The sequence below is a fragment of the Eucyclogobius newberryi genome, unplaced genomic scaffold (genome assembly GCF_026437365.1).
Source record: "Eucyclogobius newberryi isolate DKJ021-1_F unplaced genomic scaffold, fEucNew1.0.hap1 SCAF_2, whole genome shotgun sequence".
Classification (NCBI taxonomy): domain Eukaryota; kingdom Metazoa; phylum Chordata; class Actinopteri; order Gobiiformes; family Gobiidae; genus Eucyclogobius; species Eucyclogobius newberryi.
Genome location: NW_027315834.1, coordinates 21,239,078 through 21,264,453, shown reverse-complemented (window position 1 = coordinate 21,264,453; position 25,376 = coordinate 21,239,078). Strand labels below are relative to the sequence as shown.

Here is a 25,376-nt window from a genome sequence, read left to right as displayed (position 1 = left end):
CATGAATTCACCTCCAGCAACTGATTTCACATAGGCCCATGTGTGAGGTCACAAACAGCCCTTTCACTTTGACTAGACGGGGGTGACATTCAAATTCTGATGCTTTCTAAATCACTGTCAGCATTTTTTTCCTCAGTTGGCTCGTGAATTATGTCAACGAGCTGCTCTGCTATTGTGTATTCAGGCCAACATATAAAATGTTGCTCTCATGATTTGAATGAAACCTACACATGACCTGATGGACTGTAAATGTGGGCTAGACTGCCTCAATCTTACCTTGTCTCCCACAACAACCATTCACTCCACCTGAACCAATCCCTCTCCCTAACCCTCCTTCTCCCACGAGCTGCCCTTGAGCTTTTCTATTACCGCATGGAAAGCACCTCGCAGCCTCTGACAAGCGCGGCGGATCAACACTAAATCAGAAATCAGTGCCAGCCGCAGATCTGAGGCACCATGAAGGTCACAGGCCCCACACCGCGTGTCGTCTCAATCGGAGAAGCAGCGCGACACAGCAGCCAATCTAATGTGGGGATCACTGCAAAAAGGACTGCAACGCACACAGGGAAATATGTGTAAAAGGAAAGAAGATATAACAAGTCACGTGGCCAATATTAGGCTACAGTACAACGGACATAATTAATAAAAAGTCACACTACGAAGTTTGCCTTGTCCTACTTTTTCTGTGTTTTATTTAAAATGCAGATACATGTAACTATTTTAATCAATGCATTGCAATAATGATATAATAAGGTCTCAGGCTGTCTGATAAGTTATACTTCTGGAGTAATCTGTCGTAGTTATTCCATGATGTGTTCTCATTCGCTTTTGTGATTGTGACACACTGCCATCCAGCGGTCACTACTTGTATTACAACCACCACTACAAATGAATTACATTCAATTCGCAGCTTCAACAAAGAAAACAAAATCTAAATTTATAAACAAACCAGCCGGATTCAGTTTTAATACCACATAATTTCACATCAGATACAAAGAAAAAGAGTAATAAACGTTTATGCCCATTGTGAATATGGGAACATTGTCCTGAAACAGCTTCCGTAGTCAGAGTCACATGAGAGGTTTGTTTTGTTCTGGTGTAAATGCTGCAAAATACCATCTAATGCTGAATTCATTCAGTTTCTCCAATGTTAATTGTGATCGGCCTTTACTTTTCGGGTAGGCAGCATTTGAAGTATACATTAGCGTTGCAGTCGAAAAAGAAGACACTTTTGTTTTTCAGCGTTTGTGGTTCGTAAAGAGAAGAAGGTAAGGACCGTCTCGATGTGTGACGAATTAAAACCTTAATTCTCAACGTAACGTAACATTCAAACATCCTTTGTCTTTGTTGGTCAAGTCAGATTTCTACGCCATGTTACGATGGATTCTTGGGAGTCGTGAAGCGCAGGGCTCAGTGGAGGTGAGGCAGTAAAATCATTAATGCTGAGCCTGATGGATCTGTTTCATGCTTTTGTCTTTCTTTTAACCTTTCCCACCCCACGTCCAACATTCTAAGCTCTGTTTCTGTTTGCTTCACCCTTTTCTCTCCGCGTCTGCAGAAAAGCTCCGTGTTGTGCATTGGAGAGGAACAACCCCAAAACTGCTTCACTGAGCTGCAGGTGCTAAAAGGACATTTTGACATTGTTCGATTTCTGGTGCAGATTGATGACTTCAGGTGAGCAGAGTAGCCCCTCCCCTCCATATCACAGCATCTTTGACTTTCTTCCTCTCTCTAACCTCTCTGCTCTATACCCATGGCTGGCCTCTATTGCCATTTGATTGACAGGAGATTCTCACATACAGAAAACGTACAGAGCATGACAAGAGCCTAATCATGACCGCTGTGAGGCTGTACACCCACTACTCTGTACAGTGTTTCACTTTCACACACACAAGCTGGTGTCTGCACCTGATCCCCTCTGCTCTGGTCATACAGTGCACACTGGCATGGTACAGTGCTCTGCATAAGTCTTTACAGAGGGATTTAAACTGTGTGTGTGCGTTTGGGGATAGTCTTCACGCCTGGTCACCTCTAGGTCTCCTCCAGTAATAACCTCCTCTTGGTCCTGTCCCCTCTGCACAGAGGTCCATAGATGGGGGCAGAGGCCAGAAAATTCACTCTAGATTACTTTCAAAGTCCGAAAACATATCCTGGACAATTCCTCTTTTTCATTGTACTGTATCTCTCTGTTTCATCCTCTCATCCTTTCTGTTGATTTTTAGAATTGCTCATGTGGATTGTTGAGGGCAGAGGGTAAGTTAAGGTGCTAAGCCTCCGGACAGGCGTTTATTTTTGGTTGCTTTTTTTCTGTGTTCCAGGTTGTATGGGAAATGACTTCTGGGCCAGATAGAGATTGTCTTTGTGCGCCTGACTTAAAGATCTGTCACTGTGGACAAGTCATATTCAAACGCAATGTTATGATTTACAGATGTGCCTCGGCTGGAGACGATGGCCTGGTTTTGGTGTGGAATGTTGAGGTAAAATGAATTCTTTTTTTTTCCATTAATGGCAGTAACATTATTATTTTACTTTGCATTATTAACGTAAGTCCCCATGCTTGTTTTTGGTTCAGACGGGGGAGAAACTACAAGAACTCAGAGGACATTCGCAGCAAATCACTGCCCTAACGACATTTGTTTGCAGAAGTGAACTTAAATCTCAGACATTGCTGATCACTGCGTCATCAGATCGAAGTCTGAGTGTATCCTTTCACCAAAGCAAGGCTCACACATTTTTTATTTGATCAGAAGCCACATTTTGACTCTCTGGCTGTAGTAAAAACAGAGCTAGTGAGCGCTGCCCTGGGTCTACCAACAAGTCACAGCCTGATGCTCACTAGTTTGTTTTATACAAATTTGACAAGTTATGTTCAATTCTAAGTTGTTCTTTCTGACTTGGTTTGCGGTTAAATTATTCAATACTAGTAGAAGTTGTGAGATTAATATTAATACTTAACTAAAGAAAAGCTTTGGGACCCTGATACAGGCAACAGAGTCCAAACTATTTCAGATCTTCAATCATCTGTCAAGGTAACTTCAACCTCTGAGTCCAGTTCTAATAAAAGTCTATATATGTCCTGTTTTCAAATGTTTTTTGATAAACGCTGTATCTGTCTCTCAGTGTTTGTTGGTGCTTGAGCGGTTGTGTTTGTTTCTGTCCGGTGGAGAAGAGCTGTGCGTGTGGAACGAAGATTTTCAACTTCAGTGCCATCAGCAGAACCACAGCGACACTGGTAAAGAGCTACAGAGAAACGCACACACAATACAGGTCTTAAAATCACCGTCTCTTCATATGTTTGCAGGAATCTTTGTGTTGATTGAGCTTCCCAAGAATTGTGTGGCAGCGGCGATGGATAAAGAAATTGGTAAGAAGAAAAAAATACATTCAAATGAAACTGGTCATAGTCGAATTCAGTGTTTTCTTCCGTCAGTAATTTATTTTCTTCCGTCAGTCATTTACAGGTTAACAGTCTCTGCCAACTCCCGTTCTCTGACTGAGATGCACCGTCTCTCCGATCACCGGGACCAGATTCGTGCTCTCATAAATGTTAACGGTGAACCCTTGACTTACCTCGGATGCCCTCACACCACTTGGTTCCAGGTTTAACTGCTTACCTCTCATCCTCAGACAACATGTTTGCCTCCGGGTCCCATGTGGGCGAGTTCATTCTCTGGGACGCGGTTAACTGGAGCATTCTCGCCTATGAACATATCTTATGGGAGGAGTCGCAAAGTGCATCTGAAATACGCATGGGCTCCGCAAAACCCAGTGAGATGTCCATTCAGCATCTTTGCTCGAACGGAAAGGTCAGGCTCGTGCCGTTACTATGCGATCATGGCTAAACATGCATTAACAGCCGTGTGTTTTACCAGCTCGTCCTGGCAGCTGTGGGCGGCGGCCTGTATGTGTACAGTGTTCTCACAAAGGCCGTGGTGGCTTACAGAAAAGTCGCTCATGACTCCAATGTTTTGCACACTATGCTGCTTTCTGACAGGTGATTTCATCTACTGTTGTCTTGCCAGAGTTCACGGTGCACTTGGAATCACAGACTTGTTTTGTTGCAGTAAACTGTTGTCCTGCTCTGAAGATGGCAGCGTGAGACTGTGGGAGATTCAGGACCTGCCACTGCCGGCCGAACCCGCCTCGGCAGGTGAAGTCATATTCTGTCTTTGTTATTGATGGTTTGGGTGACGTCACGCTGCCCTCCGCTGGTGACTCCGCAGTGTCACCATGTCACGCACTACATACGCAAGGAAAGATAGCCACAGAAGTTTTGTTTCTCCCTTTTCTTTCTGCCTTGGCTTTATTCGACAGAACAGTAATGCGTGAAATGAGAGTGAAGAGCGGGGAAGGCATTCAGGAAGTTGTTGTCGGGAATTGATCTGATGAGAGATCTGCAGAAGTCTCTAGATTGTGTAACAGAAAAAACAAATCTGAATTTTGTTTGAACACATCTGACCATAAAGAATGGACTTCTCAAATAGTGTTAACAACTGTTTTTTCAAGTATGTTGTTTTGTTGTTTATGGTCAGACAGACCCATATTATAGGTACATAAGTTGTATACTGTAGTTGTAAATTTATGAATTCATTGATTTTTATTTTCTCGTCAGGATTTTTTGGAATGTTGACTTTTGGGCGTTCAAGTAAACAGGCCGGTCCACCGTCAAAGAAGGTTTTGGATGTCCCTGACCTTAAGATGCTGGAGTTAATAGGTGACTTGATTGGCCATTCTGGAGCTATTCAGGTATGGATACATGAGACGCCAAATTGTACTGTGCATATTCAAATAACGTTAATAGTGACCGTTTCTGACCCATGACAGATGTTTGTGAACTTTAAGGAGAATAGTCTGGTCACATGTTCTGCTGACCACCTGCTGATTTTGTGGAAGAATGGAGAAAGACAGTCACATCTACGCAGCCTGGCACTTTTCCAAAAGCTGGAGGAAAACGGTACACTCTGAGCTCGCATCAACGCTCAGCTGCTTTTAGAAAATAACATAAATGTAAAAGTCTTGTGATGATGCTACTTTGGTATTTAAATTATTGTCATCAGCTTCTGCCTTGTGTATATATGTTTATTTCTTGTATTAAATAGTTTTCTCCTTATTTCTTCTAAGCCTCCTTACACCACACCATCATTTTAAACAACAGTATGCACACAATGTGTAATTTATATATTTATTAAATTATCTATAATTTTTCACACATTTTTACTAAATGGCTCAATACAATTATTGTGCTCCATATATATATATTTACAGACATTTGTGTGTACACATATATGGAGCATAATTTATTGTATTGAGCCTGGAAGTTAGAGTATTAGTAAAACTTTGTAAAAACTATAGTTTAATTATCTATAATTTAATTATCTATAATTATATACATATACATACATACATACATACACACATATATATATATATATACACATACACGACAACTCCCTCACACACAAGTATATAAATAGCAGCCTGCCCCATGGCAGCTGTGGCTGCAGTAATAGCTTACCACCTCCAAGTGAAGACCGTATGATTAATGCAATAAAAGCCGCAACATAAATCCAATGCATCAAATTAGAATGATCTCATTAGTTCACAATAAATAAACATATTTCAGACAATGAAACATTTGAATACTGTTTATTTTATCTAGATGTATTTATTTATAGCTTTCTAAACAGAATCACATAATTGGCACATTTCTGCTGCTACATGTTGAAGGCATCTCCTTACACAGGCTCCACTCGCATGTCCTAATCAGGATCATCACATTCCAGTCATACAGCTCTCAAAAAGGCATATCAATCAGAAACATGTAAAAGTTCTTTTTGAATAGAAATCTCTATTATAAACTAGCAAAAATATTTGATCATCATCAGTAATACCAGACGGGAAACAGTCAGTTGTAGCAGTGTTTCATGTCACTGTATATATATATAAAAAAATCCATCTAGTTTTTCAGAAAGCCTTCCTTCCTCTTCATATAGTAACACAAAACAGTAGTTAATGTCGTACAAAGCAAAATGATAAATGAGCAGATAATGTACACAATCAGCAGGGACATTAGGTAGTTTACAGTGTGTTGCATCAATAGCAGGCCTAAAATGAGACATGGCAGGATTAAGGCGTTGATTAATGTCTGGACCATCAAAAACTGCAACTTCATAAAAACGCTGAAGATAGTCAAGTCTCATGAAACTTATGACTAAAAATACAGAACACACATGACCCAGCCATACCTGATTCTTCTTTAGATGCAGTGTGGCAATCAACTGTTACAAATAAGAACATTTACTTTTACCAAACTGCTCCTGTTTTTTTGTTAATTGTATATGGCTTTTCTTTGATACAGAAATATGACACAAACTGTTATTGTAGACGATGATGCCAAGGATAAAGCATCTCTAATCTCTCCTTATTGTTCATCCTTAATGCTGCTGTCTCATACCATTAATAAATGTTAAACATCCCATTCTTCACTCATACTTCATACAGTGCTTGTTCAATATTGTGTAACATTTGCTGTATGCATTCAGGATAGTAACTAACATTGCACCATCCTTAAGTATCTATTCAGTCAAGTCATTTTTTCCTGTAAGTCTTATTGCAGTGCAATCCCATAAATAACCAACGGAGGGCAGTAATGTTTGGCAAGCCTGGACTATGACTGCAAGACGCACAAAGGCTAAAACAACAAAAATAATATGAATAAAACATATAAACACTGTAAGACATTACAAATATTGTGGAATTATTAACATTTGGCAGGCAAACCCAAATGTTCTGCTTTTAAACACATCTATTATGCGACAATGAGTTCCATCAGTCTCAATTGTGACTGTGGAAACATAGACATGACTATTAGGCTACTACATGATACTTATGGTCTACAGTTGGTGTTCTGTCTTTGGTGAAAGTCTCACCCTTGTAGCATTAAAAGCGCTGATACAGTGCAGTGTCCCTGTTGGCTACATGATGTATGACTAACCAGACTCCCCAATTATCAGGCAATTTGTTTACTCTCGTGAGATGCTGAGTGAACCACAAAACTGCCTGTTGCAAATAAAGCAGTGAAGTGTCAACCCCCTCAAGCTAATCATTGTTGCCCCAGAATGTGCCACCTGACCTCTTCTGCAAAAACTAAACTTTAAAAACTTGGAGGGATTTTTGATGAGGCTTTTTCCTCATCATTCTAAACAACGTGTAAAATCTGTTTCTTTCAGCAGCTCACAAAACCATATCTGTCATGCATTTGTCTCCTGGTTAGACTACTGCAAGCCTCTGTACCTGCCTGAGCTAGAGAGAGTTGTCTGCAGTATGTCCAAAACTTATCCCACAAGGCTCCTGACCAGTACAAACAAGAGGGCCCACATTACACCTATTCTAAATAAGATTCCCAGTTCTGTATTGTGTCCACATTCAAATCTTGATTTTAGACTGGTCCTTTAAAGCTTCCTTTCTCTCCAGAGATGTCTTTGAAAAGTTCTACAGGACATTCTAGCCTTATTGACTCACTCAGAGCTGCCAAAATGGGCTGCATCATGTTGTATATTGGTATTACAATGTGTCTTTTACCATTTTGATGCACTTCACACTTGTGAAAAGCTCCATATAAAATAAAGTTGAGTTACCTACCTACCATTATCAAGTTTCTCTTACTACATACTACTACAGCTTATTAGCAGTTACGCACCTTCTTTAGTTGGCGATTTGGAAATGCAAACTGAAGGTGTCCCTGGCTTTGGTCACCATCTTGTATACATAGCGAGTATTTGAAGTAAAAATGAGCGTACAGAAGTGGGTGACATTAAACTAAAAAGCTCGATGAAGCTTCACGATTGGTTAAAGTGCAGGATTGTGGAGTGTTTGGTATGGATTGTCAGGTGTGCTGCAAAGTCCCTGTTCTTTTCAATTCTTAACACAAAATGAGTCAAGGAGACTCAACACAGATTGAGCTCTGTAAGAAAGGTGTCTTCAATTGACAACACAGAGGTGAACCACATTTTTGAGATCGAGTCCATAAAGTCCGGAGGCCCCTGTCTCCTTATGTATCCATGGCACCAGCCTCTTACCAATGACAGCTGAAGAGAGTCAAGGTTTTGCATGTTCTTCCCACAACAAATCAAGATGTCTGGTCATGAAGGAGGAGGAGGGCGTAGACTCTTGCACTTCAAGTCATCCAAAGTTTTCCAGTACTTGTAGTTAGCCGACAGATGCTCCATGAGATCAGGCAGACTTGCAAAGGCTAAAAAAGAAGGTGTTTTTATTATTACAATGACACCAAATGCTGGACCAAACATGCTTCTGCCAGCCCGATATACTGTGCAGTGGTTCTCAACCTTTTGCCTTGAAGCCCCCCTTGCAGATCATTGTTCTGGGTAAGTTCTAATAGACCGCATACATACTCAATATTCTAATTTTGCAATATTATTTTATCTCCAACTTATATTAATACCGATTTTCTAATTATATCTTTGGTATTTTTACTGTTTAATTTTAATAATTCAATTTAATTTTAATTATTACCTATTACAATGACCTGAACCTTGCCCCACAGTTTTGGAACCACTGGTGTATTGTATACTTTAGTACGTTAAGTGTCTATGGGAAAAACGGTGCTCTCCCCAATGACTTACACAGACACATATTTTGAGTGCAAACAACCCTTCTCCCTCACATTTTGTTTATTCGCTCATTTCCGCTTGACCCAATGTCTTCTGAGGTCTCTCTGTAAATGACCTGATTACCACCGTCCTGAAGCAGATGGACAGCATGTGGTTACACTCATATCAGTTCGTCAGTGTTCGGCAAACGCTGATGGTCTTTCTAAACCACTATTTTGTTTTCCCCTCATCCGTCTCCATCTCCGTTCTTTCCACAGGCATTTGGGATCTTTCCGTGACATCATTGCAATGCTGACAGTAAACAAGTTTCCTCCTGGGGAGACTAAACCAAAGAGCAAATCACTGGGAATGGGGAACAGAAAAGCCCAAAACTCCATTCTATTTTTCACAGCTTATAACCCCCATTTCCTGTATTTCCTTTTGGTGAGACCAAATCAACACAAATCAAGTGGATAGCTGAATGTCAAAGCGATTGTGGAAAGTTTGTATCTACACCTACCTGGTTAACAGAATTGAAGTGAATATAACAAAATCATATTGTACTACAAAATCATATTGTACTACAAAATCATATTGTACTACAATGTATAATACTATATATATACAATTCATCGCCTATATAGCCTTGAAAACTCACCTGTTCAAAACTGCCTTCAAACAACTGTATCTTCCTACTGCCTCTTGTTTCATTTGTTTTTGTCTTTCTTGAACTATAAAGTCTTTGAGTGTCTTGACATACAAGGTATAAGTACCATTCCCCAGTAGTAATACAATGATCCCATGATACTGTACATTTTATGGGACTGTTATGCGTGACATCATCACAGCTTGAGTGCGTCCCACAAACAGGCTCAGTCTTTTTGTCCATTATCCTGGATGTGTTTCATATGTGAGTGTGATCAATTAAGACAAATTGTAAATCTAATTGTAATCACAATCTGTCCACAAAATTGTAATAATATATTGTTCCCAGATGGTGCAGCCCCAGACATCATCACTGAACAGTCCCATTGAAGTGAGTGAGTGGCTCATACCGTCCCAAGCATCAAACATGTCTGTGATGAAGTAGTCTATGAAGGAGATCTGAGATTTGGGAACACTGCAGGTGTTTCTGTCAAACACAGGCATTACCACTGGCAGCCCCAGTCTCTTCTCTTCATCTGTCTATTAAAACAAGGGAATAATAATAAACAACAGAACAGTCTGTGAAAAGTAGTTTAACAGTGGTGGACAGACCTGTGCAAAGTACTCCTCAGAGATTCGTCCTGCCCACTCAATGCAGAGCTCCAGTGGTCGACAGGGATTGGCCACATCTGCACACTTGATGAGCATTCGCTTGATCAGCAGTCTGTTCTCTGGAGAACTCCTGAAGTTCATCTGACCCTCACTATCACTGTTCACGCTCTGGCGAGTTACAATAGATACAAGTTCATCAGTACTGGTACTTATAATCAGGTTTAAAAATACATAATGATTCCCAGAGACTCACACTGGTGCTGGTTTCCTCTACAGCAGCCATGGGCTTATTAATGCTATTCACAAATTTGTTGACATGCTCAAAGTGTCTGGTCATCTCTGTGGCCAGCACCATGTCGATGATGGCTTGTCTCAGAGTACGGAACTGATTTCTGTGAAAAAGGTAGCAGTAAAACTTCAAAGAAATGTTTGGTTAATTATTTTCAAATAGAAAAGTCTTTGTTACCTGTCAATGTTCTTAAAGATGTTGCTCTTGCCATCTCGCACAGTGAGCTGGAAGGCGAGTGCTGCATGGTGACTCTCTAACACAGCTGTATCATTGTAAAGAACGGCCAGTTCACTGCTGGCATTGCACAGAAAAGAATTGGTCCTGCCGGGATGATCCACGTCGTGCACTGTGGCTGCTATAAGTGCTGCGACCTCATCCAGCTGGTCCAGACTACTCTGAAGACAGATCGAAAACATAATGTTAGAAACCAACAGTTCCGCAAACAATAACAAGCATTTTGTCTTAACCTTGACTCTGTCTGTGCGAAGGAAAAAGGCCGTGGCATGTAGCACATCTGCTGCGTGTGTGGAGTTGTGATAAGAATTTGATGAATGATAGCTGGCCTCCATCAGCTGTAACCACGAGCGCAGTGTGGCCTCCGAGCAGTTTAAGAAATCACATACACCAAAGCTGGTGAAGACCTTCAGGCCGAGGTATGTGAGCGGTCTATACAAAGTATGCAATAAACAGGATTACACCAAATGACAGACGCACTCTGCAGTAGCACACTGTCTATCATTATACCTCTTATGTGTGGCAGCTTCCAGCTCTAGAATATTAAACTCCCAGCATTCTTCATCACTGAGCATCTCAGCAATAGTCGGGGGAATATCACTCAGAGTGACTGGAATATTGGCCAGGTCTCTTTGGCTGATGTCTAAAAAGACACATATGAATCAACTCAAGGTTATGCTGTTGTCGGTCACATGATTAAAACATATCTGTTTAGTTTGATTGCGCTTTCTGGATACATGTTGCATGTTTTAAACTTACTTTTGGAAAATATATATTTTTCCCCAGAGAGTTTTCTAAGACCATCCTGTATAAGACAGAACATAATCAAGAGTTAACAAAAACTATGCAGTATCAGTAGTTTTTGTTCATAGCCGTAACTATTCACTTAGTTTAGGGTTAGTTTAGTCTTTATTTGTACAAAATCATTCATCCTCAAGAGAAAAGATGATCAGCACAAGATTTAGCTACTGTCGGTGAATACACGACAACAGTAACAAAAAGTACACATTTTATTACAATTACAACGCGTTACATTTCATTATGAACATTACCGCTTTAAAACATACTATATTACTTCTCAATTTCTAAAATTACAAAATAAGTTCAGACATATAAAATACAAAGATTGATTATCTAGGATGTGCTTTTTCAGGTTCCGAGTGAAGTAATGAATATCTACACACAATTTCAGACAATGACTTAATATCCTGTTAAGGTGATTTGTATGACACAAACTGAGTCTTCCACTTATCATCATAGAAATAATAAACATTTCATTTACTTGTATCTTTACTATAAATATGAAATGTGCTTCTTGGCCTTACATTCATGAGGCCTCCCACCAGGTCGTTGGTGTGGGGATCGTCGTCTTTAGAGGCCAGCTGAGGGGAATAGAGCTCTGTTGACCTGAGGATCTCGAGCACACGGTCAAGAGCCTCAGCCACTGTCACAGGACTGCTCTCCTGGGCTGCATTTATGATATTTATCACCTGAGGAGAGGAAAGTCCCTCATCACTGCCAGCAGTGCAAACACATAAAGTCCTGTGCTAAACATGGCATAAAAAGGGGCTTTTCTTCTGGAAGTGTTATGGAGATGTGCATGTGATGTTGACTTAGGCTAAAATGCCTTTTGAATAATCAAAAGCATCACAGTACCTTCACTAAGCATCAAAATAAGTCATTGGACTGTCCACAGCTCAATATAACTCATTTTGAATCTTTGGTAATGCTTTAAAATAAGGTTTTATAAATGCACTAATAAGCACTGGCTCTTTGTATATGCACTCTGTGTGTTGTTAAACCTTGTACACAATGTTTGTAAGAGCATTAATACCATGCCAACTAAACTATTGTACTATTGATGAAGTAATAAATGCTTGTAAATGCTTATAAACAAATTAATAGTGCTGCTAGTTTACTGAAGAACTTTATTGTAAAGCGTTACCAAATGATTTGAACAAATATTTCATAAAGATAATTTTTGGGTGGGAATATGAACTGTGATATTTACCTTTGTTATTGGAGCCTCGATAGTCATGGAGTGAATCCTGGTGACTGAGGAATATCTTCTGTTTTGTAAACTGGGAGCTGAGAAAGTAAAACAGAGATACATTCTGAGGCAAGTATCACATGTAGTCTGCTTTATCTATAAACCTACATTTCAATGATTTACTTCTTATAATGTCTATTTTACTTTATGATTCTGGAGCCAATTATCAGGTGTCTTCATTACAAAAGCAGCATAACTTGATATATAACTATAACTATAACTATAACGATAACTATATATATATATATATATATATATATATATATATATATATATATATATATATATATATATATATATATATATATATATATATATATATATACATAATTGATTCTTACCATCACTTCCACGGGAGCTGATGGAGTCTTTCCTCCTGTCTCTGTGTCGTAAAGAATAGCAATCTGGAGCAGAAATAATTGGTTTATTCTTGTGTATGTTTTCTTAGGATTTTACCACTAATACAGCTAAACAAGTGATACATTGGATGATTTACAGTACCTGACTGGGAAAGCTCTCCGCTGCATCTGTCCTCCCTGTTGAACTTGTGAATCTGAAAATCCCAGCACAGGCAGCACTTAAACTGTGCATCAGTGTAGCATTTTTGGGGTTGAATACATGTCAAATGAATGAATGAATGAATGCCTATGTAGCTTGGTTGTTGTTTGTATGCACTTTCTAACGCAACACTCCATTTATCCAAATGAACTGAGTAGTGAACAATGATGTGTGCACGAGGTTGCACTGTAAAAGGGGCTCAGAAATCAGGTCATGTGAGGGCTGACTCAGGATCAGTCTGACTAATCGAAGGATCCCATTCCTGACAAGAAGACCAAATGCCATAGTGTCCCGCCGATGCCAGCTGCTGAATCACCTTGTTTACACACTATGGAAGAGCGGGCCTTTGTTCAGCTTTGCCCTAAGTATAAATAGCCCTGGCGCCTGGTTGCTATCCCTCATAGTTCTTAGAGGGGGATCCTGCAGCTTAGCAGGAGCTTAGCAACGTATGACGTTATTGGCCTGAAACTCAGCTGAGAGCAGCAACACACCTGGTTCAGGACAACTGGACATGCTAATACTTGTGAAGCATGTAGCTAACAGGCATTTCCTGAAGTATTCCAATGAATGTTTTTGATTTAATTCTGAGGTTTAGGTATTTCACACAGTACTGGGGGCTCAAAGAAAGCCACATATGACTTTTGACTTACTTGATTGTTGTTCTCATTGTGAGGTCTTTTAATTGCAACAAAATGTCTAATCTTTCTGTTGGAGACAAGAAAAGTTTAAATGTTTAGATGAATATGAAATTAGTTTCATAATAAGTGCTTATAAATACAGCCTTTTGCCTCACCCTCCTTGGCCAATGACAGGTGTGATTTTCACATGCTGCTGTATGCTGTCTCCTGATTTCTTCCGTGCATGATAAATGCCTTGCCATTCCTTTAAATAAATTAGGAATTATTGTTATATTTAATTGGTAAAAACAGTATGTATATTTTTACATACTTTTCCTTTTTTGATACATGTGTTGATGGTGTCCAGGAGGTCAGCCCTATTCTTGTCGCTCTTTGGTAGTTCAGTCAGTTCCTTCCCAATCAGTTCTCCTTTTTGATAGCCCATCATTTGTTCAAACGCTGGGTTGACATACTGGTAAAGAAGTAAAAGCAGACATTTTTTTCAATACAAATAATCAAATGGGAACTGAAAGGGTGACATGGTTGTGTGTGTACCTGTATGATGTGGTCCTCGCTGGTGATCTCCACAGCTTCTTGACAATGCTCCAAAGCAGTGAAGATGGAGTTACAAGCCCTGCACAGACGTTTGTGTCAATCACCGCTTACTAATAGCACTGTCTGTGTGGCTGTGGGGGATTACCTGAGTTTGAACTGGCAGCGCACCTCTCCATGCTCAATCTGGAGTAATTCATTATAACAGGCCGACACACTGTTGTTCTCCACAAACCTCTGCAGATCACAGTTCACAAAAACATTAAAGCACCAAAATGAAGAAAGAAATAACATGTTGCCATTCAACTATCGCCTGAATTTTCACAGATAACATTGGGAAAAAACTCTGTCTCCACATTTTGAACCTACTCTGCTGAATCCAGCGCAGAGGAGTGGAAGAACAGACGGCTCGTCCTGGTCAGGAGGCCTGTACAACAAATAATGTATCTTTACATGAAAGTCTATTTTGAATAAATATTTTCTATTGTTACAGCTGACTTACATTTGTGGCACAACAGCCAGTATAACAGTTTTTTCTGAAGCTTTTGTGGCGCGAATAAACCTGGGCATAAATAAATAAATACAATTCTACATTAGTTTCAGGGTTGTATAGCAGTGTATCTCTGATCTGGTTAAATCTTCAACTTTTTGGGCTTTGCTGACGAACACACACACACACACTACAGTGCCAAAAGTGCTGAAGCACTGAAGGATTTCTCTGTTGGATGTAGTGTTAATACTGGCCACCAGATGGCACTCAACAACACACTACAGACCTTGGTGTGAAAGGTGAATTTACAGTCACAGTCAGGTTTTCAGTCAAATCTTCTCACATATTTTAGAGTGTTTGTAAGGAAAAGACCATAAAATCAAGTTGTTACAAACAAAATTAAAGAGTCACTGTTTCTGTTGTTTTATGCTATCCATCAAGAAAACAAAAAACTATGTAGTGGGTTCAAACTGCGTGCCATGTATTTCTTTTAGTCAAGCAGTCAGATCGAACAAAATAAAGGCTCATACTGAAGCATTAAAGCCAATTGGCAATATCCCGAAGCAAAACAATGACCAAAGAAAGGGGCACCAAAAATCTCACCGGCAGACAGCTTCAGGGTCAAAGTAGCGTGAATGACGCCCATCGATGACAATAATCTCGTGGTGCTTGTCGAGAAAACATTCCACAGCAGACTCTGGTGTCCGAGCAATATTACAGCGGAAGCCGGCGCGGTCACAGGCCCACCAGAACGCATCACTCTGATTGTCCTCTTTGGCAAACACCAGAAGCACCTAAAGGCACACGAATCAGGTTCAAGTTATTAAAAAAAAAAAATACATGACATAAGATAACATTTATGTTACATGAACAATTAACAAGTCACTCAGGCTCGGCACACTTGTCAGACTATGTTGATTAGTTTATTAGCCTATAGTACGAATTCGTTTTTAAACCTATATGAAAATCAATGCATGCCAATCTATGTAAACAAAACAGTAAGTAATGACACAATTATATGAACATTATGATTCACACAGATAACACACTAGAGATCCAATTTTGCTCACACCGTGTTTTTTGAGCACAAACACACCAGCATCTTTAGTACAATGGTGAGGAACATTACATCAAAACACACAACAGGCTGTTGGGCCACAGCCAGAAGCAACAGCACTCGACTTTGGCTCACAGCCTCACCCATAACCTGCTCCAAGCACTACAAAGGAAACTGTGACACAGAGCAAGAAGGAGGAGTAGAAGTGTATCTACTCTAAAAAGAGGATATATAGGGTACATCTTACACTTGTAAACACACTGATGGGACAGAAAGATAAATTGACAAAAAGATACACGATGAGGGCAGAGTTTGAATGTGAAATAGTATTGGTGAGTCCCTGTGAACAGCCGACACGCTGTGATCCCTTGGACCTTGGATATTCATGGTGCCAGCGTGTGAAATTCCACACACAGAGGACTCAGTCGACCCCAGGACATGTTAACCGCATGGATCTTTGACCTGCTGCCCAAATATGTCCCCAAACTGGAAGATACAATCATTAGCATACACAGTCCTGTAATAAACATGAACAAGAAGACATCTGTTTTGGCCATGTCTCTCTACGACATAACGGATTAATCGAGTAGGAACCATGAAAGACTACACTTTAATTAAAGAATCTATCTAAACTTGATGGCCCGAAAGGTAAATATTACACAGCATCATTGCAGTCTCATGTGTGACTTCTGGCCCAAACTGACTTATATATGGAGGGTTCACTTGTGTGTTTGTAAGATACAATTTGTGTCATTGCATACAGTAAGGCTTCATGGGGCCAGAGCAGTTCAGGCAGGAACCAAATGAAAAAATACAAATAAAAATACAAGTAAAATGTTATATATATATATATATATATATATATATATATATATATATATATATATATATATATACAGATTCAGAAGGAGCAGAGTGGTTTTCGTCCTGGTCGTGGAACACTGGATCAGCTCTGTATTCTCCATTGGGTGCTCGAGGGTTCATTTTGTTGTTCAGTTTGCCCAACCTGCATCTGGATCTGGAGAAGGCTTTTGACCGTGTAACTCGGGGTGTCCTTTGGGGGGTGCTCCGGGAGTACGGGGTCCGGGGCCCTTTGCTCAGGGCTGTCCGGTCCCTGTATGACCGGAGCAGGAGCTGTGTTCGCATTGCCGTCAGTAAGTCAGACCTGTTCCCAGTGCATCTTGGACTCCGCCAGGGCTGCCCTTTGTCACCGGTTCTGTTCATAGTTTTTATGGACAGAATTTCAGGGGTCGGTGAGTGTCCGGTTTGAAACCACAGGATCTCATCTCTGCTGTTTGCAGATGATGTTGTCCTGATGGCTCCATCAAACCCGGATCTGCAACGTGCACTGGGACGGTTTTCAGCCGAGTGTGAAGCAGCTAGAATGAGAATCAGCACCTCCAAGCTCAGAGGAGTCCCTGCTTAGACTGCTGTCCCAGCGCCCCGACGCTGAATAAGTGGAGAAAAATGGATGGAGGGACAGGAGCGTTTGTTTACCTGTTTAAGTAGCCTTCTTCAGAAGTAGAACAAACGCTCCTTTCTGAGCAAAAGAATTGTTGCTATAAACCAAATCACTGAAGAAAAGGCCTATTTTACAAATAATTTAGGATGCAAACAAAACTTCCATTAGTGCCATTTTCTACCCCTAATAACTGTTAATTGATATATATTTTTAAAAACACACTCACTTAATATGAATTGCCTCAAAAGAACAATACTTCATGTTGAATTATTTGTAGATATAAAAGACAAAGTCTCCGCTCAGAGTTTTAAAGCCTCTAAAACAGAGATAAATTCTCTTTTTGTCTTTTGGAATAGATCGGAGCGTGCGGTTAACTTGCATCATGGCCCTTCACTTCCCCAAACTGTTTCCCGCTGTAGAGCGTTCGAGGGCGCACACTCGGCGCCTACGCAGCACACTCACCTGCTACCTGTCCGGTGGGCCGACCCGAGGCACTCTCAAGTCAAGGTTTAAAGAGCAAGTTGGTGCACTTGTATTTTTGTTATTTATGAGAATTTCCTTTGTTATCAATGTCAAATGGAGGGCTATCAAGATTTATTTAATTTTAAAGGGGCAATATGATTTTGTGGGTTTTTGTTGATTTATGCCATTTTTGTGTTTCACCCCTATCATTTGTTAATTGGTTTGCCCAGGGGAGGGGCAAGGGGGTTTAAAAAGGAGCTCTGCTGATTGTTGGAGAGAGCGCCAAGAAGAGCATGCCATGTCTGCTGTGAGACCTTGTTTTTGGCTCCTGTATATATAAGGAATCTAAAACAAACCTGTGACAGTATGAGTGAAGGCTTTAGAGCTTCTTCTGTAAGAGCAGGTTTTACACCTGTTTGCATGTTGCAATAATTCTGGTGGGATTTCTTTTGACATGACGAGGGTGGAGTTAAAAATGGGGAAGGTTGCTCTGCAGGCAGCATGGTGGCTGAGCATGCCTCACAGCAAAATGTCCTCTAGTTTTCCTTGGCAAACTAAAGCATGCACAATAATCAAAATCTTACAGCTAAGCAGTTCTAACAAGCTCAAGATTTGACGAAAAAACAAAAACAAAACAGGAATAGTAAAAGCTTCACTTTAGTGAAGCCAAAATCAAAGCAGTCAACACAGCATTAAATGCTGAGCTGTGTGTTGCTGGACGCACAGCTCCAAGTTCCTTCAGAGACTTTCTCTGTTACATAAGTGCAAATCTGACTTGTACATCACCTAATCCCAGGATGAGCTCAGACAATCCCTGGTCTCTCTGCTAAATTCTGCCAGGTGCAAGACCAGCACAGACTGTCCATAGCTACTACTGTGTATCAAACGCACAATTGTATTTAATTAAACTTATTGGAGTGCAAAATTTAAGTTTGGCCACCACAAAAGTTTTTTTATCACTCACATTATAGTTGGCTGGAGTTGATATATCATGTTTTAAAACTTAAAAATAGGAGGCTCTGAAATCCACCAGGAGCACAGTAACATCACCCGCCTCCACCACCTCTCCAGTCCCAACATCTGCATTAAACCCAAGGAGACCTTCATATCAGTGTCTGCTCAAATCAGGGTTGCCAGGTTGCATCCGGCACAGCATGGATGACTTTGGATATGAGGATTTGTCACTGCAATTAATTAGATTTAGGACTTGCGACACTGGCTTAAATCATGCTTCTCTCAAACCAATTAAAACAGGCAATTGAAATATATGTTTTACTCGAGTGGGCCCAAATTATGAAATAAACATAATCTATAGCAACAATAGTATATAGTATTCAGGGGCATTTATTTTCTAAGGGCCACGGTTTTTAAGTTTTTAGTTGTTGTCAGCTGAACTATGACGTTGCATTAATTGCAGGGGGAGCTTTGATGAGGTTTTGGATTAGAAATGAATAAAGAAGAAATGATTTGTATCACATGGCCAGAAAATAGAAAAAGGCTGGCCTCTAACAAAGGGTGTTCTAACAGTTCAAATACTGTATGTCTCAAAGCAACATACCAACCCACTTTGGCTAATGGGCAATAAAGGAAAATCTCAATTTCCAAATCTATTTTATCTTATTAAAAACAGATAAATAGCTTTTCATATGAAGGTTCATGAACATAAAGCTTTTAATCAGTGCCATTTGACCCCCTCCACTAAAATCTGAACCACATGCTTTTACTGCAACATGAGTGGCTGATAGACCATATGTTAATTAAAACATTGATCATGATTTGATTTGATAAAAATGTTATTAGTTTCACTGCACGACATTATTTGTAATGATCACAGTTTGAGCAAGTCTGGTGAAGGAGAATAAATGTGAGCACTTCCTCATGACATCAGCGAGTGGAAGAGAGAAAACTCAAACATGCACAATTGAAACAAAGCTCAACTCTGTATTTTCATGATGTCAAACTAGTCAGATTAACATCATATTTAAGACACTTAAAGGGAAAAGAATACTCCCTTAATCCTGTACATATGATGTTAAAAAGTGCTGAGCAGAGTTTTGCCTTATCAACAACATATAAAAATAAATTGCAGTATTCCTTTTAAGCAAGAGGCTTAAAGCGTTCAGCGTCTTTGGGTCACTGAAAAGCGCTATATAAATAAAAGTTATTATTATTATTATTAATAAAGCATTGTAAAAACAAAGTCAGAACTCCAAACCACATGCTTTTACTGACAGTGGATTGTCTGTGGACCTCTCGAGTACAAAGATCCAAGCTGATAATTGACAATTAAAAATGACTCGATTCAAGTGGACAACCCTGACGTACTGTCATTCTGGCATGCACAAATCAATACCAAGGCCAACCGCCACTTCTTAAATTATCTACATGGTTTTGACATTCTGCAGGTTTGTGGCATGAAGAAAAAGCTTCTAAAGGCGAACTCACCTGGATGGGCTCCCGAGTCAGTCTCATTGGCCCCACACATTCTTCTGTCGCTGAAACCTAACAGATAAAACCCAACAGATAAAACAAAATAAGCCACTAAAACAAGTCTTCACGACAAAGGTGAGATTGAACACTACATACCATTTTACCATTAATCTCCAGAAGGATTTTGGCATATTTGTCTTGCACCGCGACTTGACAAATCTTAGCTAGAACACTTACTGTTGATATGGCTGCTCACGCAGAGTATTAGCAACTCAGGAAAGAGCTGAGGCTGCATACCTATTTAAAAGGATTAGGAGCCAGTCATGAACTCCCAGGTCCACTTGCATAATCCTCACACACAGCGCTGCAGATATCCTTGTTTTTGTTAAGAAGGCGATTCCGACACATTTGTAATCCACGTGCTTCACTGGTCCATGTATCTGTGACACGCCTCCCTTTATCCACAAGTGTGAATAGCTGTGTGCTTCAGTGGATTATCACTGGAGTGGTCAGCATGTGTCATATTGACAAAAGCCTGTTGTTGTTTATGTGATATATTTTAGAACCTTAGTCATCACAGTGGTAGAAGACCAATTTACCGTACTATTGTGTTTAGGAATAAGTAAGGCATAAAAACATGATATAGGCTGCCTCTGATTCACGCTCAAATTTGTCATCTCTGAGTCATTAATGGGCACTGAAAATACCACAAATGCATGTAAAAGAGTTCCTAATACAAGGGACTGTTGTAGGTTTATCCTCTTCAACAATAAAACAATTTGCTGTTTTTACGTTCTATTAATGGCTTACAATCTCCGGAAGTAATATTGACCCATAAACATGATGGATTAGTAACCTTGTTGGGAAGATGAACAGTACAGCCCCAAGTGAACTGAAAAACAGGTGTCTCATGAGGAAAACCAGCAGTGAAATTCAGGAAATAGGATAAAATAAAGCTTGCAGCAGTGGCTCAAGATCCTGCATCAATGCTGCAATTGCAACAAGTCTATTTCAGTTGTTCAGATAGTGAAACCAATTAAATCAAATAAAACATCAAGCAAAAGAGAACAAAGAGGAAAAAACATTTGAACATATACCGGTAACAGTAAATGCACTTCACCAAATCATCTATTACATTCCCTTTGGTGTACTGGAAAAACAAATATGAAAACTAAAGAACATATTATAGAAATTTAGGGCCAAATCTGGACTTGACCTTGTGTTTCACTGTCTCAACTGTTTCCCACTATCTGAAGTATGTGCATATCACAAGATAATAGCTCTGCAGTTGGTTTGGTTCAAGGCAATTCAACATTCTTTTGTATCATACAGGCTTAAGGACCAAACGTGTTGCAAATGTCTGGAAATTGAAACTATTGCTTTGTATGTTTGTCTCCTTTTTCATTTATGGGTAAATAAGTGGAGGAATGGTCCAAAATGACTGGTGAGCTTGATCCCAATCCTCCCCCAAGCATCAACAGTACGTTATCTGCTGAGAAGTGTCTGTCTATAGACGTTCCCAATCCCAACGCTCTGACAATATTTATGACACACCTTTCACATTTCAGAGTTAGAGGTAAATGCAAACTTTATGCCAAAATGAACAGCCAAAATTGACTAAATATCCTAATAAACCCGAAATCGTCAGTATTCCTTGTTAATGTATATTTTTCTGCAGCCAAACACATAAAACAACTTCTTTTTGTGGTTCTAGGATGATTAATACATGAGTGTTGTTCAAGCATTGTTTGTGGAAGCCAGGTATTGGTTTAAATACTCCGGACAAATACTGAAATGTAACCTTTACTTGAAGGCAGGTGATGAAAGGGAAGCAAACTGCATCTTATGAAGTGTGTTGTACATCCCAGCTAACTGTATCATTTGTAGTATAATTGAATGATGTAAATGTTGTGATTTTTGAGTGCTACAAAAATACATATTAATTGTGCATAAAAATTGCGGTATCATTTTCAGTCATTGTCTCCTGTGATTTAAAAAGGTTTCACTCAGTGGTGATCATGTGATAGTGCTAAGTGAGAATAAGTGCTTTCTTATAAGTGTATCTGTGTGCCATTGCCAGCAGCCCTGTCTGTACATGACTCCTTCGTCAGCTCCTTCTACATGTGACTGTTTGCACCGTTCCTTACTGACCAGAGGGGTAAACAAACGCCCCACACAAGAACAGGAGCACGCTGCATTATCACAGTCCTGCAGGGAATAGCAGCTGCTTTAAGGAATACAAGGCTTCGTTCATGTTCGATATTCCTTATTCTTTGTATATCAACTGTAGCCTAAGAACATGCTGAACTATGAATGACAAATCACATAAGGCCTTTGGCTGCCAAAGTCATGATGATCCAAATTCAGCCTGTGTTGAAGTAGTTTGGGGAAACTTCTGACATTTCTGAAGAGTCAGCATCAGTATGTTTCCCCAAATCTACTCCTGCTCGACCCATAAAGTAGTCTGTGTCTTTAGACGCATGAAATGTGCTTTCTGATTACCAGATCATCTGTTACTCCACTTATAGCAATATCCTCAAGGGCTCCATCATGAAGAGAAGCAGAATCTGTTCACATGTTCCTCAAGAGAGCACAGACCTACAACACATCACAGTGGAACTAAAGACCACAAGACTCAACAGAGAACAGACAGAGTTCAACCTGGTCAGGACCCCCACAAAATGTGACCAAGTTTTCATGGGTGGCCAGGGATTTTAAAACAGAAGTTTAAAATAGGGTGCTAAAATTATAATGAAATACCGGTCACATAAAATTGAATTCATAAGATTTATATTGTGGCTCAAAAGACACTCAAATAGCCCCTGGGTGCCATCGACCCCTCTGACCACCAACCACTCATTCACCCTAACCATCACGGCAAGGCAAGGTGGGTGAAGTGTATTGTTAGTTGACAATATGTATGTATGTATGTGTATATAATTATGTATTATATATATATATATATATATATATATATATATATATATATATATATATATATATATACTCTTCCTCACCCTCCGCGGGTGGTCTCTATTTATCCCACTTCAAGCTCGGGTCCTCTACCAGAGGCCTGGGAGCCTTAGGGTTCTGTGCAGTATCTTTGCTGTTTCTAGCACTGCACTTTTCTGGACTGAGATGTCTGATGTTTTTCCTGGATCTGCTCAAGCCATTCCTCCAGTTTGGGGGTCACTGCCCCATGTGCTCCGATCACTACGGGCACCACCGATGCCTTCACACTCCAGACCTTCTCCAGCTCCTCTCTGAGGCTTAGGTATTTTTCTAGTTTATCGTGTTTCTTTTTCTGGATATTACCATCCCATGGCACTGCAATGTTCACCACCTCGGCTTTCCTCTGACCCTTGTTGACCACCACTATGTCCGGTTGGGTCTGTCTGTCTCTGGAAGTCCCAGAGGTCATTTTCCACCACCTTTTGGAGGTGTTTCTCACTTTGTCCTGGGTGCACAGTTTTTTCTGTACACTATGCCAGCCACCGGGATTGTCTACTATATACATATATATAGTCTGGCATTTGGCCTGATCTAATGGTTTTTAAGCACAAATGAGGAATGGCCGAATCCCAGCTGTTGATGACGGCTGGATGTGAGCTGTGTGGAACGTGTCGATGTGTCATTTCAGTCCAAGGCTTCCGCTGGTGATGAACTACAGACATGAACATCTGGGCCTAGGACACTGACACTGACACTGCTACTTGTGAGCGCATCTTACCTTGACGCTGGTGTGGCTGGTCTGTGTCTCGGCCTCGATGCGGTTGTGCGCGCCGCTGTTGTCCTTGCACTCCCCGCGGTACGAGTTGCGCGAGTGTCGGTTCTGGTAAGTGATGACGGACGGGATGGTTTCGGCCGCATCCGTCTTGATGAAGAGCCCGTGCAGCGTGGCGGCAGTGCCCTGGGAGATGGTAGTGGTCTGGTGGGGGGAGTTGGATTCATCCGAGTCTCGACAGTAGATCACCCCGCTCTGAGAGACGTGGATACTGGGAGCGCAGCCCATTCCTTTTTGAAACGTGGGCCAGAGTCCCCCGCAGCGACGCCTCGGAGCCTCCTCGTCCTGCTGACTGCTGCTCGCGCCGCGGAGACTACATCAAGGCTTCAATGTTTAGCGCCAGTGTTTCTTCCGCTGTGTCAACTGCCCTCGATGTCATATTCAGACGCGATGACTGATGAACCAAATGTGCCTCACTGCCGCCTGTGGTCCATGTTTCGCTCTGAATGGATCTGCACGAACCAATACAATACGGCACTAACAGAAGTGTGGCTGCTCTCTCATCCCTGGCTTCACATCCGGTGGATCCCTGCAGCCTCCGCTCACTTTTCATTCAGAGAGCTGCCTAAGAATCATCTAAAGTGAGTCTTGCCCCCCGACCCCCCCCCCCCCCTCTCTCTCACACACACACACACACACACACACACACTCTCTCATTCTCTCTCTCTCTCTCACTCACACACACACACACACACACACACACACACACACACACACACTCACTCACTCTCTCTCATTTGTCCATTTCCAAATTAAGTCTAAATGTCATTTTTCCCCTTTGTCTAATGTCTGTTATGATGTCAGTCCAGTCCTTGATCATCTGTGAAGTTTGTGTCAGTCATTTCTTTGTGATGACCTTTTTTCCCACCACCAAAAGTACATTCCAAAGGTTTGTTTTTAATATATTTAGTAGCAGTAGCAGTCCAGATTAGCAATGCATTTATATAATTTAAATATTATTCCCCTTGAAAGTTCTGATTTATAAGTCTTGATAAAACTTTCAGTCAGAGGGTTATAGGGATTTTTTTTTTCAATTACCGTGATTATTTATGGCCACGGTAGGTTATTCGTGGAGTTTTTGGAACCTGCAGTGTACTGCGGAAATGTGTCCAGGCACACTGAATTTGAAGACATTGTACTTTCATACACTGAAATGTAAAACACAGTACAAACTGAATATTAAAGTGTATTATTAGGCCCGAGCGCCACAAGCTGGCGAGAGGCCTATTAATCTCGTAAGGCCGTGCGAAGCACGGCTGCGAAAGTGCGCACATAGTGCGCACGAAATCGAGCGCGAAGCGCTCGCCCACTTCCAAACACTCACTAACGCACTCCTTCACTCACGCACGCCCCATGCATACTAATTAGTTGTAGGAAAATGGAACATTACCGTTGTAAACGGGCGAAGCCCGTGCAAAAGTGCGCACTAAACGAGCACTTTACATTGGGATGACGACCGCGAAGCGCGAAGCGCGAAGCGCGAAGCGCGAAGCGCGAAGCGGTCGTCATCCCCATATAAAGCTCA

The 25,376-nt window shown here is 40.7% G+C and overlaps 2 protein-coding genes across 4 annotated transcripts; one reads left to right on the top strand and one right to left on the bottom strand.

The window, feature by feature from the left end:
* The first annotated feature begins 1,253 nt into the window (after positions 1-1,253).
* wdr41 (WD repeat domain 41) lies at positions 1,254-5,108 on the top strand. 2 transcript variants are annotated; one of them, XM_072454389.1, is made up of 14 exons: positions 1,254-1,268; positions 1,361-1,419; positions 1,559-1,674; positions 2,429-2,477; positions 2,573-2,701; positions 2,967-3,029; positions 3,121-3,232; positions 3,302-3,364; positions 3,452-3,553; positions 3,628-3,806; positions 3,873-3,994; positions 4,065-4,150; positions 4,613-4,746; positions 4,825-5,108. In XM_072454389.1, exons 2-14 carry the CDS (start codon positions 1,372-1,374, stop codon positions 4,963-4,965), a joined length of 1,344 nt encoding a protein of 447 aa, XP_072310490.1. In that variant the 5' UTR covers positions 1,254-1,268; positions 1,361-1,371; the 3' UTR covers positions 4,966-5,108. The 2 variants fall into 2 exon arrangements, with proteins under 2 accessions (XP_072310490.1, XP_072310489.1); XM_072454388.1 differs by lacking the exon at positions 1,254-1,268 and having other exon boundaries at positions 1,345-1,419.
* Positions 5,109-5,645: 537 nt separating this feature from the next.
* pde8b (phosphodiesterase 8B) lies at positions 5,646-24,261 on the bottom strand. Of its 2 annotated transcripts, none has more exons than XM_072454385.1 (22): positions 23,798-24,261; positions 20,083-20,139; positions 15,260-15,450; positions 14,669-14,728; positions 14,536-14,593; positions 14,315-14,403; positions 14,170-14,248; positions 13,946-14,086; positions 13,791-13,879; positions 13,648-13,702; positions 12,941-12,992; positions 12,781-12,843; positions 12,401-12,477; positions 11,715-11,879; positions 11,149-11,194; positions 10,900-11,032; positions 10,623-10,821; positions 10,333-10,550; positions 10,120-10,258; positions 9,867-10,034; positions 9,665-9,794; positions 5,646-8,251 (listed from the first exon to the last, which is right to left on the bottom strand). In XM_072454385.1, exons 1-22 carry the CDS (start codon positions 24,077-24,079, stop codon positions 8,142-8,144), a joined length of 2,601 nt encoding a protein of 866 aa, XP_072310486.1. In that variant the 5' UTR covers positions 24,080-24,261; the 3' UTR covers positions 5,646-8,141. The 2 variants fall into 2 exon arrangements, with proteins under 2 accessions (XP_072310486.1, XP_072310488.1); XM_072454387.1 differs by lacking the exon at positions 23,798-24,261 and adding an exon at positions 20,224-20,355.
* Between the last annotated feature and the right edge of the window lie 1,115 nt (positions 24,262-25,376).

What these genes read in the sequence shown, in the direction of transcription:
- wdr41 (XM_072454389.1), top strand. Translation starts at nt 1,372, where the DNA reads ATGTTACGATGGATTCTTGGGAGTCGTGAAGCGCAGGGCTCAGTGGAG. An exon ending in CATCAGATCGAAGTCTGAGT is followed by an intron (nt 2,702 to 2,966) that starts GTATCCTTTCAC and finishes ACTAAAGAAAAG; the next exon opens with CTTTGGGACCCTGATACAGG. An exon ending in ATCTTTGCTCGAACGGAAAG is followed by an intron (nt 3,807 to 3,872) that starts GTCAGGCTCGTG and finishes GTGTTTTACCAG; the next exon opens with CTCGTCCTGGCAGCTGTGGG.
- pde8b (XM_072454385.1), bottom strand. Translation starts at nt 24,079, where the DNA reads ATGGGCTGCGCTCCCAGTATCCACGTCTCTCAGAGCGGGGTGATCTAC. An exon ending in TCTGCGCTGGATTCAGCAGA is followed by an intron (nt 14,404 to 14,535) that starts GTAGGTTCAAAA and finishes TGTGATCTGCAG; the next exon opens with AGGTTTGTGGAGAACAACAG. An exon ending in CGCTGCCAGTTCAAACTCAG is followed by an intron (nt 14,249 to 14,314) that starts GTAATCCCCCAC and finishes ACGTCTGTGCAG; the next exon opens with GGCTTGTAACTCCATCTTCA.